The following is a 21,287-nucleotide window of genomic DNA, read 5'->3' on the forward strand; positions in this document are numbered from 1 at the left end:
GCGTGCTCTCTCACTCTCACACATTCCTAGGCTTATCACACATTTTGAATAAATATATAAAGATTTAATATATTTTCACTCGGGCGCTACAGAAGACAACAATACATCCGGGGCCTCAAGCATGGGGCTTAGAGCTTCCAAGCTTGTATACTGTGGTAACCATGGAGACTTCAGGCCCACATTCTATATTGCATGCGAGAGAAGGCTACGCTGGGGGCGGAGGGGTGTGTGTGAGAATACTTGACAGTCAAAAAAAATGAGTTTGCCCACAAAACAAGCAAGACTTGTCTGAAAGTTTGCAGATTCTGCAAAATACAGTTCAAAATTTAAATCAAACTGGACAAATTCATGTCCTCAGGGATCTCCAAACATCCAGGTTTTTGTTCCAACCAGCAAATAATTGTTTTAATTAAAATCCAGTAGTTTGCACAGAATATAGAATTCTCACGTGCCCTAGACTTTATGTATGAATTTGAACATTTACACATTTTGTGTGCAATATTAAGCATTGTACATTTTAAAACAAACTATTAAGTGCTGGTTGGATTAAAAATCTGGACTACCAGATGTCGCCAAGGACCAAAGATGAGAGTCCCTGTCTTAAGCAATGACCTAACACACCACTTGGAAAGTCTCATTCTTTGGGGCTGTAAATCTCACTGTTAAGGACAGCCAATCCTTGGCATCTATTTAAATGAGAATGACAATGTCATGAATAAAGGTACTGTAAAAAACAAGGAGAAGGTTTTTACATTAGAAACTTTTGGCTTTGTCTACATTATAGAATTTTAGCAAGTTCAACAGTCAAGACACTGGAAAGTCACCAGATCCTTGTCTAGATAGCTTTAACAGATGGTAATACCTGTGGTGATTTTTTGCAAAACTTCCTAAGTGTACACACAGCCTTAGGTGACTGACTAACTAGTGAAATTATGACATTTCAAAACTAGAGAATGAAAGCTGAGCTGAGAAGGGAAGGGATTTTGAGTCAGTGTTTACAACTCTGCTTTTTTTTGTTTAGGTTATGAAGGAAGAGGGTTTTCTAAGGGTTTGTTTGGGATAGGGAGTTTGCCTCGGGCCTATCAAGCAGAATTTATGTAATTCAATCATTTCAGAAGGTTCACTTTCTAGGATTGTTACGTTTTATGGTCTGATAATTAACAAGACCTAAACAAAACAAAACTCCCGAATTTCAGCTATGGGCTGTGTACAGTACGTGAAGTTGGTCAACCAATAATGTTCTGAAAACAGGAAGACAAACTTGTTCTAAATATTGCTACTTGTAGTATAAGAAACGAAGGTGATGTAGCTGGAATAAAAGGTATAGTCAATACCTGAAAAATAAGATTTGTGTTAAAAACTGGTTTAAAGAATTTTCTCCTGTAGTCACATTTAACTGCATCATTTAATAGTTTGCACACTACTGTTCTCTACCTAAAAAAAACAAGATACTTTTTCAAAATGCGTAAGATTTTGCAATTAAAAACTTAAATTAAGCTCTAACCATAGATAAAGTAGAATGTTTCTACTATGTGGTCACAGAAGCCTGTCACAGAAACAATGTGCAGTTGTACTGTCTGTAATTAAGCTGTTGCTAAGCATGAGTTTCCCTGACAATGATCTTGGACAGAATTCTGGTCGTAGCTGCCTGCTTTGTACACAATAAAAGTTAAATCAGCACTGACCTACAGACTCATTTAATCTTAGCAGATATATTTTATATGCATGTTTTCACCAATCACAGAAAAAAAGCTTTTAAAAATATTCATGTGTGAAAGAAACAGAATGGGGAGACAGAGGAAGGGGGGAAAACCAAAAGAGACTGAAAATAATTGGTAAAAGCACATCAATGTCTGATTTCACTCAATGGGCATAAATACTAAGGGCACAATATATTGAACATTCTCAATCAACCAGGTAGTGACGCAATCTAACTATATTAATAAATTAAACTACCTCATTCCTTCAGGAACTTTACAAACACATTTTGGAGGTGTCATTAACAAAGGGAGACACCGGAAGAAAGTGTGTAGTTCTGGTTATTAAGTCTATAAATAGTGGAAAGTCCAAGTGGATTCCCTAATAATGCTACAGTGAATGGCTCTTAATTTACATTGTGTGTTTCAAGATTCTAGAAAACATATAGCCTGTAGTAGTAGAGATAATTTTCTCCTATCCCTAAAGAAAGCAAACTCCATGGGTGAATATACTGGTTCTCATCAGTTTTGACTGCTTAAACCTGAATATAAAGCTTTATGCTAAGTGCTTGGCCATTTGTTTGAAGCCTGTTATAAAGATGTTTATAAACCATAAACATCTTTATGTTTATAAACCATAAACATCTTTATAACAGGTTTTTCCAGAACTGACATGGTATGGACAATATCTATAGGTTGACACTTTGTTCTATTTAGCCTTGTAAAGTAATACTTTTATTGCAACTAAGAAAATACAGAAAGCATATAAAATACCAGTTAAAATTTTTTAGCTGTATTTTAACCTTAGACTAATATCTAATACAGGGGTGGGCAAACTACAGCCCGTGGACTGGAGCTGTTTTAAGCAGGCCCGTGAGCTCCTGCTGGGGAGCTGGGTCAGGGCCACACCACGCCTAGGAGCCGGAGAAGGGACATGTCACTGCTTCCAGGAGCCAGTTAAGGTAAGCGCTGCTCAGAGCCTGCACCCCTGGGCCCCTCCCCACACCCCAACCCCCTGCTCCAGCCCTGATCCCTCTCCCGCTCTCCAAACCCCTCAATCCCAGCACGGGGCACCCTCCTGCACCTCAAATCTCTCATCTGCAGCCCCACCCCAGAGCCTGCACCCCCAGCCAGAACCTGCACCCCTTCCCACACCCCTGCCCCAGCCCTGATCCCCCTCCAAACCCCTTGGTCCCAGCCCAGAGCCCTCACCCCCTCCCGCACCCCAACCCCAATTTTCTGAGCATTCATGGCCCGCCATACAATTTATATTCCCTGATGTGGCCCTTGGTCCAAAACGTTTGCCCACCTCTGACCTAATATGTAAGCCACAAATATTTAATTCTGCTTAAGTCTATTAGCAAGAGAAAGGGAATGGTGAAACTTAAGCCTTAGTTCTGCATTACTCTATTCAATAGGTGGTCTGTCCACCCTTGGCTTTTATTACAAGATAGTCTCTTCTATCTATGTATTTCTTTCAAATGGGAGGCAATGCTTTTTTAGTTTGTTTTGATGGGTGTTGGATGGTTGTTCTATTGAAAAAAATCCCATTCTAAACTTCCTTCCAGTGGAAATAGTTATGTCAATATCCGTTCACACACTGCACTTTCCATTATGCCATCACTGAAACACAGCTCACCAATAGCTTTAGAAGAGTTATAGCACCTCCTGTAACCTCCAGATTTAACAATGGACACCAGAAATTCCTTTTTTAGGGCTTCTCCTTTCCTCAATTTTATTTATTATACAGGGAGCTGGTAGCACCACATAAGTTAAGGTTGCCCAAAACTTTGCATTACAAGACTTTGCCAGATTAACTGTTCAGACTGAAATTTTCCAGGTCTTTCAATGGGGCGTGCTGGTTAATGCTCCATAGGCCCATGTGTTAAACATGTGTATAAATCTTTGTAGGATTGGGGGCCTTGGTTTGCATTGCTTTGTGATCTGGTGTCAGATATAATTTCTTCCACTAAATACATTCTTTTTCAATCTTTTCACCGTTTCTGAATGAATGTCATCAATATTATGTTCCTTACACTCCTTACTTTACAATTCATACATCACCTGTTTTTCTCCACCCATTTCAATATTAACTTAAGTAAATCTCCTATAGAATTACTTTAAAAACATAGCGTCTCTTATGGTAGTTCCCAGAATACACTCAGTTATTTAAACTATAGGTTTATTTTTCTCAACGCTTTAAAAGAGCAATATTCAACCTGTTCAAGTGGCTTTCCAGTTCAACAATCATATGCCAATATTCCCAATCGAAAACATACAATCAGGTATTAAGATTCAGATACAATTTTCAATAACCAATCATTAACGATTTTTCTATTTGCTTTAAGGAACACTAAATAATAGTTATTTCTCCCACCTCATTTTAATTACTAATAACCTAATACTAGGACAAATCGCGAGTTCCTTACACAGTTTTTACTTGTAACAATCTTCCACTGAAGCAAAGAAGAGTTTTGCCTAAATAAGGATTGAGTTAAAACTAAGGACCTCAGGATTTGTCCTATTTCTGATAGGACAGGTCAACGCACACTAACCCAAAACAGAAGTTTTTCTAAATGTGTGGGTTTATCCATTGCTAGGTTAACCTTCTATGACTAATGTGTTTGCAGAGTAGATGAATAAAAGAACCACTAAACTACACTGTCAAATAAACACGTTTTTGTCAAAGAATCTCATCTTATAGTCTACATTTGGCTGAAATCAGTATAAATTTTTTAAGTGTAACTGCTTCTGTACATTAATAAGAGCTATATTAGTAAGAGGAAAAACTAACCTTCTTAATATTAATTTGGTGCTTTCTCAGCCTTTCAAGATCCGTTGGAATTGCCACTTTAATGAATTTTTGGATGGCGGGTTCAAGACGACGAATATTCACCTTTTCTTCGTCTTCAGACATCCTAAAAATATCTATCAAGTCAGAACTTGACCAATAAGACTTTACTCATCTAGAAACCCCTAAAAAGAAAAAGATATTTAAATTTAAGCAAGATTTATTAATATTACTTGCTCTGATTACAGTTTAACTATATTAACCTTTTAAAAACAAAAAAGGTGTCAATATTTCACATAATGCCCCTCATACAAAAAAACATAATTATTACAAATTAATCATTCAAAACCTGGATGATTCATTAGCTGAAATTAATGCCAGTGCTCAAAAACAAATTAAGAACATTATTCTTGGAGAATATTTTCAATGGACAATGTTGTCAACAACAACAAAACAGCTAAATGATTAAGGCATATGTTTAAGTACTTTGATGAATAGGGACGGACTTATGCACATAGTAAAGTTAAAATGGTGATTAAGAGCTTTGCAGACTCAGAACCCAAACTTTACAATTTTAAATTCTCTAAGCTTTGTACATATTTGTAAAACTTAAGATATGCTGGAAAAGACACCAATACAAAATTGAGGGTGAAAGTTCACACACACACTCTCTCTCTCTCTAATAATCAGGAAATCCTGAGTGAAGGTTCCCACAGCAAATGGACTCTACCTTCTTGCAAAAATGATTAAAGCCCCAATTCTACAAAGACTAAGCATATTGTTTAAGTTTTTATAGGATGTGGGGTTAAGTAACCTGACTCTGCATCTTTCTTTAAACTGTACTTTGGGGTTTTTTTCTTTTCCCTTAGATGAAGATATATAGAATTTTACATTGCTGCATATAAACGCACTCTTGTGCACAAACACATACACCATGTGACTAATGAAAAAAATTCCTTCATACTGTGTATGCAGAAGGGACAAGAAAAACTTCATGTGAGTTTGAAAATTAAAATGTCCCTTTATTCATGCAGCATTAGCACTGTATTAATACAATTTATTGAAACATGATTTTCTTTTATTTACTTTCCTTTAAAAATATATACAAATTTGGGCAGATCGATACTAGAAAGTTTTGCCAACATAGCTATGTCAGTAAAAGGACTAGTGTTGACAGAGATTAGTGTAAAAATGCTTTTGCACTAGGAGAGTTTTGCAGGTATAGTTAAACTAGCAGAACCCTCCGAGCAGAGCAGGCCTAAGATTGTAAACTTCCTGTCAAGTAGAGAAAAGCCTGCTGGACCTAGTACTTCCTGCCCAAGCCTATGGGAAAGGAGAAAGAACAACTTCTGGTGGGGGGGAAATAGGAGTTTCCAGAGGAAAAAAATAGTTCAAGATTAATCAAATTTCAATACCATCCCCCTCTGATTTATCAATGTTGAGTTACAAATCATTTCTTTTATGAAGAAAATACTACCAAAGAATGTATTTTTTCCTGAACAAAAAAAAAAAAAAAATCACGTGGACAAGCAGATTTTAAAAAACAGTAGGACAAGTTTCGAGCAAATCAGCTTTGGAGGCTTCCCTTCATATATTTAAACTCAGCATTACCAATGATTTACCTTTTTCTGTTTCACAACCTCCAAAGAAAGGCATTTTAGTTAATCAGTTTTGCAATTGTTTATGAATCACTCCAAAATGCAAAGGAATAGATTAGGTGATCTCTTAGACATCCTTTTCCGTTCCAACAAATTCTGCACTTATATATGCAATTCCTGAAATGAGTATGTATCAATCGCCTTTAATTTAAAATTTTGAAAAATTTGAAGTTTAATATTTCAATATATCTATTCCTTAAAGCCCTAGAAGATTCTACCATTACTGATGTTCAGGGTCAAGTGGTTAAAAAAAAGTACATCAGTCCTTTTATCTGGTTTTACTGTACTACATCATATTAGAGAAGTCCTTAGTTAACAGTTATTATGAAGTCACCAGTCACAACTCCCCAGTTATAATGGAGTTCCATTTTGCATTTAAATGCAGGAATTCAACTTTTTTATTATGAATAAAGAATACAGTGCATCATGCCCAAAATTTACAGCACTGATTCTGACAGTTTACAAGTAAATCCATAAATGAGTTTGAATTAAAATTAGTTACAAATAGGTTCCTTTAAGAAATGTAGCATGTGTCAGTTTTTCCTTTGTCCTGAATTATCTTAATAACAGACTCTTAAAACTTACCATATAGTAAAAATTAATTGAAATCTACTACATAGGCTGTATTTGAATAAATTAGATTGTAATTAAGCTAACAACACTGTTTTGTCTAATTGTTATTGTTATTTAGGATACACTCAGGGTCAGGTCAACAGTTCAGGTAAATTATGTGGGGCCATTGTGACAACAGAGCTAACCTACCTCTCCAGTTTTATGTACATTTACTCCTGGGGGAATTCTGCGCAGAATTTACGTCCCTTGCAGATGTATTGATTCCCTGCAGAAAAATTACTTTCTGACAGGGAAGCCACAAGAGCGGTCATGCATCCCTCTCCAGCAATATGTTTCAGGGGCCCAGGGCAGCCAGCAGAGAGGTAAATCACTGTTGGACAGGAGGCAGGAGTGGGGAAGACCTTTCTGGTAGCTCCTACCCTGTGCCAGGCTCAGCTGCTAGTCCCAGCTGGGCTGGGGAGGACAGGACTTCCTCTTTCCTTGCACAGCATCTGGGGTCGGGTCAGAGCCACCCCCAGATTTCTCCCCTGGCTGAAGGAAGCTGTGCAAACTTCTCTACCTATCCCCCCCACCCCCCACGCTTACTGCACCCATCACTCCTCAGCTGCAGAGGGAAGGATCCTTGTACAGGGAGCTGCTCCCCCATCCACCCAAAACCTGTGCATCCAGACCCACTTGTACCCAGACCCTCCTCAGCCTCACCACTCTGCACTCAGACACACACCCCCCCGATGAGCCCCATTCCCCCAGCACCTGGACCACCCCGACTAGCCACCCACACCCAGATCCCCACCCCACCAAGCCCCAACCAGCAGCGTCTGGACCCCCCCCACCGAACCCCCCACACCCATACTCCTCTGCTGAGCTCTATCTCCCCACACCCAGACACACACACACACACACACACCCCACTGAGCCCCGACCACCTTCATCTGGACCCCTTGCAGAGTCCCATTACCGTTGCACCCAGAACCCCCCAACAAGCCCCTGTGCATCCTGATCCCACACCCAGATTGCCCCACAGAGAACCCTCTTAACCCATACCTGGATTCCCCCACATTTGGATCCTGCCTTGCTGAGCCTACCTGCCCACACCTGATGCACCTGGCACAGAGGGGAAGGGCCCTGGGATGTTTCTGGGGCAGGCCCAGTCTTTGCCCTGTGTCAGTGTTGGGTGCAGCCTCATTGCTGAGTCCATGCCCTGGGGGGAGCTGCACAATGATCTCCCACCTATGTGCACCTGTGGTCCCCAATACCATGCTGGAGCCTCCACATTTATTTGACAAATAAAATTTGAAGAATTTTAAAATATTGTGTCCAGAATTTTTTTTGCGGGGGAAGGGGGGCACAGAATGATCTCAGGAGTAACTGTGAATGCAGCAATTGTATTGGTTTCAGTAAATGAGTGGTATGACGGAGATTAGACACACCATCATTTCTCAACAGCAAATTAGTCCTCCAAATTCTTACTCACTGCTCCTTAAAGGTTTCATGGCTTCATGCGAGCCTATACAAGTGTTGTAAGGCCCCTCATGGCACTGCTGTCTTGTCTCCACTGCACACTAAGACAGTACTATTAAGGGGAATTGAGAAGACAGGAGTACAAAGAGCCCTTAAAATGCAGAAACTTCTCTCTCCTAGACCCTCCTTCATGTAGGGTCTGCTCCAAAGCCTACTGAAGTCAACAGGAGTCCTTTCCTTAGACTTCTCTGGGCTTTGGATCAACTCCTTAGTATCAGTCTCACTAACACAGCCCTCTAAACCAGTGTTTCCCAAACTTGGGACGCCACTTGTGTAGGGAAAGCCTCTGGCGGGCCGGGCCGGTTTGTTTACCTGCTGCGTCCACAGGTTCGGCCGATCGCGGCTCACACTGGCTGCGGTTCGCTGCTCCAGGCCAATGGGAGCTGCTGGAAGTGGTGGCCAGTACATTCCTTGGCCCGAGACACTTCCCGCAGGCCCCATTGGCCTGGAGCAGCAAGCCACGGCCAGTGAGAGCCGCGATTGGCTGGACCTGCGGACGCAGCAGGTAAACAAACCGGCCCAGCCCACCAGGGGCTTTCCCTACACAAGCGGCGTCCCAAGTTTGGGAAACACTGCTCTAAACCAGCAAGTCAATTGCAAATTAAGAACCAGACTAATCAATGAACATCAGCTGCTATGGACTGTTCTGGTAATGCAAAGTCATTGTAAGCCCAGCAAAATGGGTTGTGTGTTCTGTCTGGTTCACCAGTGACTCTGTCCTAAAAAATTTTTTTTTTAAATATCTAAGGTTAATACCACATATCTTCAAATCATTAGAAATTTCATATGGCAGCATTCTTTTTAGGTTTCCCGCAGCTCTCAATGCTGTGAGCGGCCGTACCTGCAGACACTCAGGTAAACAAAAAGAATAAGGAGTACTTGTGGCACCTTAGAGACTAACAAATTTATTTACCCATAAGCTTTTGTGGGCTAAAACCAGGGCTTTGGAGCGGAGCCCGGAGCTGGAGCACGGAGCAGGTCCAGAGCAGTGGAGCTGCAGGTTTTTGCCTGGAGCTGCAGCAGAGCCAGAGCACAGCTCCAAAGCCCTGGCTAAAACCCACTTCATTGGATGCATGCAATGTGCTTAAATTTGTTAGTCTCTAAGGTGCCACAAGTACTCCTTATTCTTTTCGCTGATACAGACTAACACGGCTAGCACTCTGAAACCTCTTATCAGGTAAACAAAGTGTCTCACAGGGCTTACCCTGAACAAACTGTGAACCAAATTTGGTTCTAGACCACTCCTGACGGGTGTTTGTCTAACCTGTTCTTAAAAATCTCCAATGATGGAGATTCCACAAGCAATTTATTCCAGTGCTTAACCACCCTCACACTTAGGAAGTTTTTCCTAATGTCCAACCTAAACGTCCCTTGCTGCAATTTAAGCCCATTGCTTCTTGTCCTATCCTCAGAGGTTAAGAAAAACAATTTTTCTTCCTCCTCCTTGTAACAATCTTTTATATACTTGAAAACTGTTACCATGTTCCCCCTCAGTCTTCTCTTTTCCAGACTAAACAAACCCAATTTTTTCAATCTTCCCTCACAGGTCATGTTTTCTAGATCTTTAATCATTTTTGTCACTCTTCTCTGGACTCTCTCCAATTAGTCCACATCCTTCCAGAACTGGGCACAATACTCCAGTTGAGGCCTAATCAGCGCAGAGCATTGGAGAAGAATTGCTTTTCACGCCTTGCTTACAACACTCCTGCTAATACATCCCAGAATGATGTTCGCTTTTTTTGCAACAGCGTTACACTGTTGACTCATATTTAGCTTGTGATCCACTATGACCCCCAGATCCCTTTCCGCAGTACTCCTTCTTAGGCAGTCATTTCCCATTTTGTATGTATGCAACTGACTGTTCCTTCCTAAATGGAGTACTTTGCATTTGTCCTTATTGAATTTCATCCTCTTTACTTCAGACCATTTCTCCAGTTTGTCCAGATCATTTTGAATTTTAATGCTATCCTCCAAAGCACTTGCAACCCCTCCCAGCTTGGTATCGTCCGCAAACTTTATGAGTGTACACTCTATGCCATTATCTAAATCACTGATGAAGATATTGAACAGAACTGGACACAGAACTGATCCCTGCGGGACCCCACTCTTTATGTCCTTCCAGCATGATTGTGAACCACTGACAACTACTCTCTGGGAATGGTTTTCCAACCAGTTTTGCACCCACCTTACAATAGCTCCATCTAGGCTGCATTTCCCTACTTTGTCATGACATAATGCACTCTCCCACATTTACTAACTGTACTAGTTTTAATTCACATTTTTAAAGATGTGTTTGGAACACAGAATAAAAAAAAACATACTTACAAGTATAGTACTGTTTAACTGACAGATAAAAAAACAGAAATATGTATATTAGGTTTCCACTGCTTTTTAACATTTACAAAATCTCTGTTAAATGACAGATTAAATTCCAAGAGAAAAAGGCTATTTTTGGAGGCAACGTTTATTGATCAGTTACTAGCAGTATTCGAGAGAGTAGTCAAATCAGATGCAACTTGAAGACCCTGTCTGTTCCTAGTGAGTTAGAAAGGGACCAATTTCTGAAATCTAGCTCTGAAGATAACTTGAGCTGAAAACTGGAAAATATGTTCCATGCCTCAGAGATTTATTCACAGATGAACTCACAGGTTTATACTTTTTAAAATATATTCAAATTTGTTTGTAGTGCACACAGAATTGGGATTTGATCATAAGTACCTAAGAAAATGTGTCGTCTTATGATAAAGATTCTTAGAAATCAGTTGGACTACGTAGCTTTATTATACTTAATGTTATATAAGAATCTGTATTACTAAGAGCCTGTATACAATACCATCCACTCAAATGTAAATATTTTTAATGGTCTGAGGGCCTGAACCTGCAAAGAGGAAGGTCAGCTAGTTACTCCCAAAGAGAGTCTTAGTAAAGTCAAACTTGGTCATAACCCTTTTCAAGATCAACCCATGAATAGATAAGTAGTTTATTTTTTCCCTTATTTTTCCTTCTCATGTTTTTTCTCAGGCCTTGAAACGGGAGCTGAATGATGATTTAGAAGATATATATATATACTAAACATTAACAGAGTTCATTTGCACGTTTTCTCTCATTGAAAAACATTAATTGAAACAAGACCGAAATATCATTAGCCAATTAATCTGCATTAAAATAAAATATACATTGTTTCCTGTGGTCACTGTCATAAATTTTATCATTACCATCGAGCAACAATTATCTGAGAGCTTTTAGAAAAAAAATGCAAGACATATTGTGTCCATCTTCCACTTCACAGGTGGACTGTCAATGTTTCCCACTCATTTGAGTACTGCCTTTACTGAAACTTTATTGTTCTGGAACTTCACATATGAAGAATACAGAACATAGTATGTTATTAATTAATAAGTTTGTTCTGCAGATAATTGAAGTTTACTATATGATTAGATTTAAGGTAATACTATATAAGACATTGCACAAGTGACAAATTTGTAAGGTTGAAACGGTCAGATTAAAACCAACATTTTTAGAAGTTATTTTAACTTATTGTTGTTACTGAGAGTAAAACAGACATATATTTTCAAATCAAGTGCCTCTTCTGCTAAGCTACAGTCTCTTCACAGAGAACTCTCTCAGCTCCTATTGACTGAGACACGGTGGAAGTTGAGGGCACTAGGAATTTTACAAGATTGGGCTCCAATTTTGCCAATTTTTGTACCTGTTAATTCTATTCTAAACTTTGTAAAAATGGAGGCAGTTTATCTGTAATGTACATGTTGGTGATTGCTATTAATATGCACCTGCAAAGTTTCATACTCAAGTACTTCTGCAGAAGCCTATCAGGACTCCTTTCCACTCATATACTGAAGTTACAAAGTGTAATAAAACTTGAACAGCTGTTGTGTATACAGTGTTGTTTTCATGTTGTACATTCACAGGTATCTCTTATCAACTGTATTATGTCACCAAGTAAATAAGTATAAATGTATGTACTTACTATTTTTATTTAGTTTTATAGGGCCATATTTTTAAATTGGCCTCAAACCATCCTATATCTGCATCAACAATCAAATTAAAATACTGTTTACATGTTACTAATAGTGTTACTATACAGCAATGCTATAATACAACCCATGTCACACAACAGGGATCTTCCTCAGAGAAGTATAGGTCCAAAAATTTTAACCACACGGCGTCCACATTACAACTTCAAACTGAGCGTGTAACCAGTTAGTGGCATGAAGGGCTCTAAACATGGGGGTCATATTCTCTGCTGGCGTAACTCCATTCAGCTATGCCAGCAAAGAAGTTGACCCCATGTACCACATGGTTAAAACACAGTAAGTGTGACAGTTAACAGTGTTTCAACCCTTACACAGCGATATCTTCTTGTAACCAGGGCCAGCTCCAGACCCCAGCGCGCCAAGCGCGCGCTTGGGGCGGCATGCAGCTCCGGTGGACCTCCCGCAGACATGCCTGCGGACAGTCCGCTGGTCCCGCGGCTTCGGTGGAGCATCCGCAGGTGTGCCTGCAGGAGGTTCTCCGGAGCCACGGGACCGGCGACCGCCAGAGCGCCCCCCCCGCGGCGTGCCGCCCTGCTTGGGGCGGCGCAATTCCTAGAGCCGCCCCTGCTTGTAACCCAGCATTTCAAAAGTGGGGGAACTGGACGCTACCCTGAGGGGTGCAGGCAACCAATAAATGAAGAGGTGAAGGCCTTTAACAGCACATGCAAAGGCTCTGAAGGGACACAATTGGTTTCATTTTCTTGAAGTGAGGCTCAGCTTCTAGATTTGAGGAAGCACTGCTGTAACCCACTCATTGCACTGGGCTGGACTCCCAACTATTTCTTTGGAAGTACATTCCGAGGTCCTTCAGCTCAGCTCTCTGGGGGACAGCACAGCTCAGACCACCTTGCTCCTTGGCTGCTGCTGTGTGTGTGTCCCCCAAGCAGTATTCGCTGCTGAGGCCCTATGGACTTTCCCAGACTACCCCGATACAGCCATGGGTACGTGGCACGGTAGAGGCGCATCTCCCGATAGGGCTGTGATGTTGGGCAGACACAGACTGAACTGTCTGACTGTGCCTCTAACTCCTCACAACAACCACTGCTGTGGTGAGGCCAAGCCGCAGAGACCCAGGCGAGGACGTGCCCTACCTGCACAGGGGGGTAAGTCACCACTCCAAGAGCCTCCAGCCCCAAGGCCCGGCTACACAGGAGCCACTGGGGGAGACACGTACTGCAGCAGCAGCCCACAGCGCTGAGACTAGGCAGGGGAGGCGGGGAAACGGGTCCCCCCCGCCTCGTCGCCACCACAACACATCACGCCCCCGTCTCCCCGCCGCTGCTGGGCTCGGTCGCTCCCCGGCGCTGGGGGGGGCGCGTCCAGGGCCCCCAGGCGGAGCCTCACACGCAGCCCGGGCCCGCAGGGCCCGCAGACCCCGCGGGATGGGGCCGCCCCGGGCAGAAACGAAAGCGAAACCGGGGCCGGGCCGCGGGGGCTGGGAGGGGAGACACCGACCGGCCGCTCTCACCTCACAGCCGGGCAGGAGGCGCCGCCGCTGGGACCCGAGCGGGGGCGGCCCGAGGAGGGGCCGGAGCAGGCGCTGCGGAAAGGAAGGAAGCGGCGAGCGCCCGCCCCCGGCCCGGCCCCACCACGTGCCGGGTGTTTCCTAAGCCAGGAGCGCCCAGCGCGTCCTCCCCGCCGGACATCGCCCGCCCGGCCGGCTTCCCGCAGCGCGCCCGGCCCCGAGAGACCCCGCGGCACTGCCCAGGCTGCCGCCCCCGGCCCTGCGGAGCCCAGCCCCTAGGCTCCCTGCGCGGCGTCACTCTGCTACCTGTACTTGGGAGAGGCTGGGCCCGAGTCAACTGTTATCATCTCGCCCCCTCCTAGCGTGGATTACAAATCAGCCTTTTTTCTAGTTAAAATGTGCAGAATTAGGGAGTTTAAACTTTTTATTGATCTACATTTTCACAGTTGCAGGGAAACGATGGGGGGAGGGATCAGACAGTGCTTGTTTAATAACAGTAGATTTGAGATTCAAAAAGTTGTATAACCCTTAAAATGCCAACGGTCAACCCCGCATATGTCAAAATATACACAGTAAACATCTTTAAAACAAACAAACTCTATAAAGTTCCCAAGCAGTGTTTTTCTTACTTTGTCTAGTTGTTTATTTCTGTTATCAAGGGAAATATGTGTAAGTAATTCCCTGATAAAATGTTGCTCCTGCAAGGCTTGCTGCTGGGCAGTCTGCTGCTGAAGCTGGTCCCTAACCCCATCAACAGTTTGTCTAAGTGCATCTTTATCTCACTCCCATTCTTTTCTAGGTTGCTTACATTCCCCCCATTTTGTAGTGAGCTTCGCTTGGTGGGGCAGCAGGCCTCGGGGTCAGGCCACAGCCAGACAGTCTGAATCTTGGGATGATTCTGCCAGGCAGTCCAGGAGGCCTGGTGGCCAAGTCATATTTTGTTGTCCCAACCAAAGTCTAACGGGCTCTGTCAGGCAGCCAGGGAAGGAGTGAAGGGTAGGCGGACCCAGACTTCTCTCTCCACTGAGTCCTAGCCCAGGGCCCATGGGGAGAAAGGGTGTCTCAGTCCCTTCTGACTGCCACTCCAGATCAGTCTCCCCTGGGCCACTTCCTACCTTCCCTATGTTCCCTTCAGTTTGGGCCTAGCCTCATCTTTCTGCTTGCACAGCCTCAGTAGTTCAGAGCCTCAGCTGAGTGATAGTGGGGGGCTTCCCAGCTCACTCTCAGACTGTGGCTACACTTGGCGCTTCAAAGCGCTGCCATGGCAGCGCTTTGAAGCGCTAAGTGTAGTCAAAGCGCTAGCGCTGGGAGAGAGCTCTCCCAGCGCTGTCCGTACTCCACCTCCCTGTGGGGAATAACGGACAGCGCTGGGAGCTCCCAGCGCTGGGGCTTTGACCACACTGGCAATTTGCAGCGCTGGAGAGGGTGTGTTTTCACACCCTGCTGCAGCTCTGCAAATGTGTAAGTGTAGCCAAGCCCTCAGAGTCTAGTTGTTCCTCCGTGTAGGGTAGCTACTTAGGCGTTCCCAGAATACCAGACATTCTGGAACATCTGGGAATGGCATGGGCCTGCCCCCACTTCTGCTGGTGTGTGACCTCACATACATGGTGTGTGCTAGGTCATGCCACACAGGTGATGCCATTTTTCAGAGTGCATCTTTTCCCCATCTCTGTATCCTTGATTCATGTCTTCCTCTGCCTCCATCCAATGGCTCTCCCACACCTAGCTAATGCGCAGGTGTCACACACTCATCACCTATTGGCCACTGCTGTCATCAGGTATCACTCCCAGAACAGCCTATTGGACATCCTCCCAAGTTCCACCCTGCCTCACAGCCATTGGCCACAGCTGTTGCTAACCATTGCACCCTCCCTATTTCCATTGGTCAATGTTTCTTCTCCACCTGTCTCTTTGAAAGACCCCATTGGCCCAGATGTCTTCGTCTTTGGTGACCATGACTGTTCTTCTGAGCCAATTTCTGTGCTATTACCTGTCAATCATGGCTGTTGCCTGTCATTATCTGGGGGGAGGGATAGCTCAGTGGTTTGAGCATTGGCCTGCTAAACCCAGGATTGTGAGTTCAATCCCTGAGGGAGCCATTTAGGGATCTAGGGCAAAAATCTGTCTGGGGATTGGTCCTGCTTTGAGCAGGCGGTTGGATTAGATGACCTCCTGAGGTCCCTTCCAACCCTGATATTCTATGATTGGGTGACACTGGAGATGTGGGTTGTACAGCTGGAAGTGACCTTGCATGCTCTTCAAAATTGCATCATCCATAAGATACAGATACTAAACCAGATATGGTTTAGTCTCAGTACTGGATAGGGGACAAACCCTAGGAAAGCAGGACTGTCCAGTTTAATACTGGACAAGTGGTCTGTCTGCTGCTAAGTCAGGGAGAAGCGGGGCAGGGGTAGACCCCAGCCTCCTGGCTGAGTCCTACTCTCAGTTACAGCCCTTTCCCTGTAGAGTGCTCTAACTCAGTGGCTACAGCCTGGATGCCTTCTTGCAGCCAGTCTCTCCTTCACTCTTCCCTGGGCCTGACTGCCAGATCTCCCTTTTAAGCAGGTCCTCTATAGGGAGCATGCCCAGGAGCTGCTGAGAGGCAGGGCCTTCTTGGCCTAATTCTGCTCCACCACTCCTTTAACTTTTTGTGGGGGTCTAAAAATAGGTTTCTGTATAAAAAGAAGAGATCTTGTTTAAACTACTTTTGAATTTATTAATAGCTAGATTAGAAACCTTCAATTGTATTTATATAAGCCATTGGGTAAACTGGCTCTATTGGGTTCCACTCAATCAGAAATCGACCATCAGTGGCACTATCATCCTTGGCAGTGCTCATTCCTGATGACCATTCCTGGTTCTGCTTCCTCTGTGTGGTTGAAGAGATGTTTAACAACTGTCACTAAGTATATTGGGAGTAGAAGCTCTGCTAGAAGAAAACAGAAAAGTTCTTCAAGTGAAAAAAATTAAAGCTTCCATTTCTAAATATAATCAAGAGATTCCAATTCTTCCATCAACTTAAGAGATTTTCTGACGTGAACTCTTTGGCACCAACATTAATTATGCTTAAAAGTATCACCTAACTCATGCAAAGAACAATATAGTTAGGCTGTTCTAACTGACAAATTAGAAGATGAAGTACTGGTGGGGGATAGTTATAAACCACCAACTGAGACAGGAGAACAAGATGAGCTACTCTTAAACATCTATAATGTGTAGATAGAAAATTGTTTTATGATGGAAGATTTCAATCTTGAGGACACATACTGGAGATAACTTGACACTAGGAAAACATCTTTGCAGTTTCAGAAAATTATAGATAACTTTCTAACAGAAAAGTATGGAAACCATCTTGGGGTAATTCTATATTAGACCTCATTCTGATGGAGAAAGATTTAAAAAAATGGTTGGCTACCTAGGTGCAAGTAATCATTATCTAATTCAATTTGTTATGCATGAACTGAATATAGTCCTGACCAGTAATATATAAACTTGGTGTTTTAAAATACCCAATCTCAAAGCTGGAAAAAATCATGAGCAAAGCTGAGTGGGAGGAAAATTTTAAGTATTAAAATGTGAATGATAATGGGTATTTATTCAAGAATGCTTTATTAGATGCTCCCCAAAAACCTATAATTCCACAGTCACATAAGAAAACTTCTTTGATTTAAAAACGATCCTGGTTAAGAGGGGAAGTAAAAATGGCAATTAAAATAATGTACAACAAATGGGAAAATGGGTAAATTGATAGCAATGAGTTCAAATGAGCAGTTAGGAAATGCAGACAATTGATAAGGGGAGCTAAAGGTATAAATGAAAAAAAATTCTATGGCTAGTAAGTTTAAGGACTACAAGAAGAAATTCTTTAAATACATCAGGAAAAAAATTAAATCCTAATAATGGCACATGTCTGTTTCTAGATACAGATAGTAGAGTTGTCAATCATAATGCTGAAAAGGCAGAAGTATTCAATAAATATTTGTTCTGTATTTAGAAAGAAGTAGGATAGGTTCATAGTTTACAGTGATAATGAAATATTTTCTATTTCAACAGAAACTGGAGAGGATGTTAAACTGTTAGAGTTAAGCATTTAAGTTAGTAGGACCAGATGATAAACACCAAAGAGAATTAAATAATGGCCAAGTAGTTCTCTGAACTATTAATATTGATTTTTAACAATTCTTGGAACACTGGGGAGGTTCCAGAGGATTGAAGTAAAGCTCATTTTGTACCAGTATTTCAAAAGGGTAATGAGGATGACACAGGTAGCTACAGGCTAGTCAGCCTGACATCATTCCTAGACAAAATCATGGTCGGTTAATATGGGTTACAATCAGTAAAGAAAATGTGATAGAGTGCACTCAACTTTCGAGTGCCTCCTGTCTGCTGGGTGTGGTGCTGCAATTTTTTTCCCTCCTGGCACCCCCTATATGGTGTTGACCTTGTCAGGTGGGTCTTCAGTGGCCTAGCCTTCTGGCTAAGTCACACCATCAACAATGGGGGAAAAGTTCAACAAATGGTTTGGCCTTTTCAGGGTCTTCAGCTTATTTAAACTCCAGCCCCTTTCTCTGGCTTTTAAATAAATCTTATCCCCTTCTAACGGCTTAGGACACTTCCCCAGTGGCCTTCGGAGGGACCTGGGCCCACCGACTACTCCAGGTCTCAACCCAGGGACCCTATGAACAGCACTCACACACTGGTCCCTTTAACCACATCAGTTAGCTGCTATGGCTTTCCCTGGGCTTTTTCTCACAGTCCTATCACCTTCCCCTGTTACCTTAGGGTTACAGACCTTGGGTTCTCTTTGTCTTATCCCTGCTTGAGCAGAGTCTTTCCCAGACCTCCTTGCCTGGAGAGTTTCTCAGTCTTCCAGCCCTTCCTCACATTTCTGCTCCCAGCCAGCAACTGACCTAGTCAGGTTCTGCAGCTCCTTTTCTCTGAGCCTGCTGCACTCTGATTAGCTGCTTCCCTGCAACCTTTCTAGACAGGTCTGGAGGACCCACCTTCACTGCTCCTTTCCTGGGGTATGGTGTAGTAAGAACATGAGGCCTCCACTAGGGGGCCTCAAAGGCCCTGGTATACCTCTTCACAGAATAGTAGCATAATAATACCAAAGCAACATGTTTTTATGGAAAATTGGATTTAAAAAAAAAATAAGATTACAAATGTGGTTGACATAATATACTAAGACGCAGGAAGTAATGGTCTTACTCTACTTGGCCCTGATGAGGCCTCAGCTGGAGTACTGTGTCCAATTCTGGGTGCCACACTTATGGAAAGATGTGAACATATTGCAGGGAGTCCAAAGGAGAGCAACAAAATTGATAAAAGATTTAGAAAACCTGAACTATCAGGAAGGTTTAAAAAGACTAGGCATGTTTAGTTTTGAAACAACAAGACTGAAGGGGAACATGACAACAGTCTTCAAATATGCTAAGCGCTGGTAAACAGTTCTTCTCCATGTCTGCTGAAGGTAGGACAAGTTGTAATGGGCTTAATCTGTAGCAAGGGAGATTTAGGTTACATATTAGGAAAAAGTCTCTAACTTTACGGGTAGTTAAGTTCTGAAATAGGCTTCCAAGGCAGGTTGTGGAATCCCCATCATTGGAGGTTTTTAAGAACTGGTTGGACAAACACCTGTCAGGGATAGTCTAGGTTTACTTGGTCCTGCCACAGTGCAGGGAGCTGGACTCCATGACTTCTCGAGATCTCTTCCATCCCTATATTTCTAGGATTCTATGACTATAATTGTAGATAACCAAATGGATGTGGGCTCCTGTAGCCATGCTGTGTAGATGAGAAGGTGAACATGCTCCTTGCATACATAAACAGGGGAGTATCAAGTACAAGTGGAGAGGAGGTATTATCTCTGTATACAGATGAGAACTGTTACTGGAATATTGTATGCTGTTCTGTTGTCCACACTTCAAAATGATGTTGATAAATTGGAAAGAGTTCAGAAAAAAGCTACAAGCATGATTTAAAGTCTAAAAATCATGCCTTATCATGAGAAGCTTAGAAATTGCAATTATTTAGTTTATCCAACAGAGGATTGTAAGATGGCTTGTTTATGGTATATGCATACGCCAGAAAAAGGCATAATAAGATCCTGTGATTGGAAGCTGAAACTAGACAAATTCAGGCTAGAAATAAAGCACAATTTTTAACAGTGAGGATAATTAACTGTGGAAATAACTTTCCTGAGGATGTGGTGGATTCTTCATCATTTGAAGTCTTTAAATCAAGATTGGAAGCGTTTCTAGAAGGACATTCTATAGCTCAAATAGAAGTTATGGGCCTGATGCAGAAGTGACTGGGAAAGCTACTGTGGCCCATGTTACACAGGAGGTCAGACTAGATTAGCATAATGGCCTCTTCTGGCCTTAAAATTTATGAATCTAGCAGAGGCGAAAGACCCAGAAGGCTAGCTAGCTAGCAGGAAAAGAGAGAGAGGGATCCAAAGTTTGCAACAATGATAGAAAAGTTGCAACAGCCACTGTACCAAAGACAACAAGGGGTTTTTGTGAGTGCTGCCAGGCAAATCTGAAGATCACCTGAACTATTTTAGAGCGAGCACATAAATTTCATACCTGACATTCAACTTTTCTACCACTGGTAAGGGAGATGATATAAACAATTATTTCAGAGTGCTCCAAATGTTGTCACCTATCTCCAGGTGGTCAAATTTTCCTGGATCCAATGCCAAGTGCTGTCACTCATGGTAAGGTCATGTAAGGAACAAGAGTTCCACCTTCAGATTTGGGCAGAAACTACCACTGATGGCAAAAGATACAGCAGACAAATTCTAAAGCTGGAGATGGGGTTGCACTTGCCGAATAAATCCTACCTGTTGCTGACAGATCTAGACTTGTGATAGATGTCCATAACCATTATTTGAATAGCCTCTTAGAGATCTGACAGATTTGGGTGTTCATGAAATTTACAAGGAAACTGGTCTCATCCATCACTGAAACTTGTATAGGAAAATCTCCACACTTCCTGTAAAGTGATAAACTGTTCTCTGTCTAATATGCCCACAGGAGGAAGAGAAGCAGCATTTACTTTTGCATACCCTAAGCATTCATAGTTTCAGATGTATTGATACACAGTCCAGATGCCCAGTTCATTAAATTTGGTTGTTGTCTGTCATGTCATTGCTTATTCTCCATATTCTTCAATATGCAGGCTGTCAGATAACTCATTTTGGGTTCAACGTTTCAGCAAGTTTGTTTCTCATAGGATAAAGAATTTCCTACTGTTACTGTAGTTCTTCCAGTGGAACATTTTAAGTTTCTATTGAGTATTTAACTGCAGGATTGTTATTGGCTTTACTAATTTCATAACTGGCAGAATCTGTATGGCAAAAACAGATAATGCTTCCATTGTATAATCAGGAACAGATATTATACTCTGTTACATTGACCATTGTTCCTTCCAGCCTTTCAGATATACAGCATGATTTGCAATGTCATCTCATCTTACATTCTTGAAAAATCAATCTCATTCAATAATTTGTGAGTGATG

General features: G+C 42.4%; 1 protein-coding gene across 3 annotated transcripts in view; it reads right to left on the reverse strand.

Moving 5' to 3' along the window:
• Window positions 1–18,576, reverse strand: part of STX17 (syntaxin 17) — a 105,013-nt gene extending 86,437 nt beyond the window's left edge. Inside the window, exons 1-2 of one of the 3 annotated variants that reach the window (XM_045006241.1) lie at window positions 18,556–18,576; window positions 4,492–4,673 (exon numbers count right to left, since the gene is read on the reverse strand). In XM_045006241.1, the coding sequence (XP_044862176.1) occupies window positions 4,492–4,614 (123 nt within the window). In that variant the 5' untranslated portion in view covers window positions 4,615–4,673; window positions 18,556–18,576. Of the gene's footprint in view, window positions 1–4,491; window positions 4,674–13,386; window positions 13,483–13,763; window positions 13,917–18,555 lie in introns of those variants that run through there. The other 2 variants (XM_045006239.1, XM_045006240.1) reach the window with 2 other exon arrangements.
• Window positions 18,577–21,287: the final 2,711 nt, after the last annotated feature.

Source organism: Mauremys mutica, chromosome 2 (genome assembly GCF_020497125.1).
Source record: "Mauremys mutica isolate MM-2020 ecotype Southern chromosome 2, ASM2049712v1, whole genome shotgun sequence".
Taxonomy (NCBI): Eukaryota; Metazoa; Chordata; order Testudines; family Geoemydidae; genus Mauremys; species Mauremys mutica.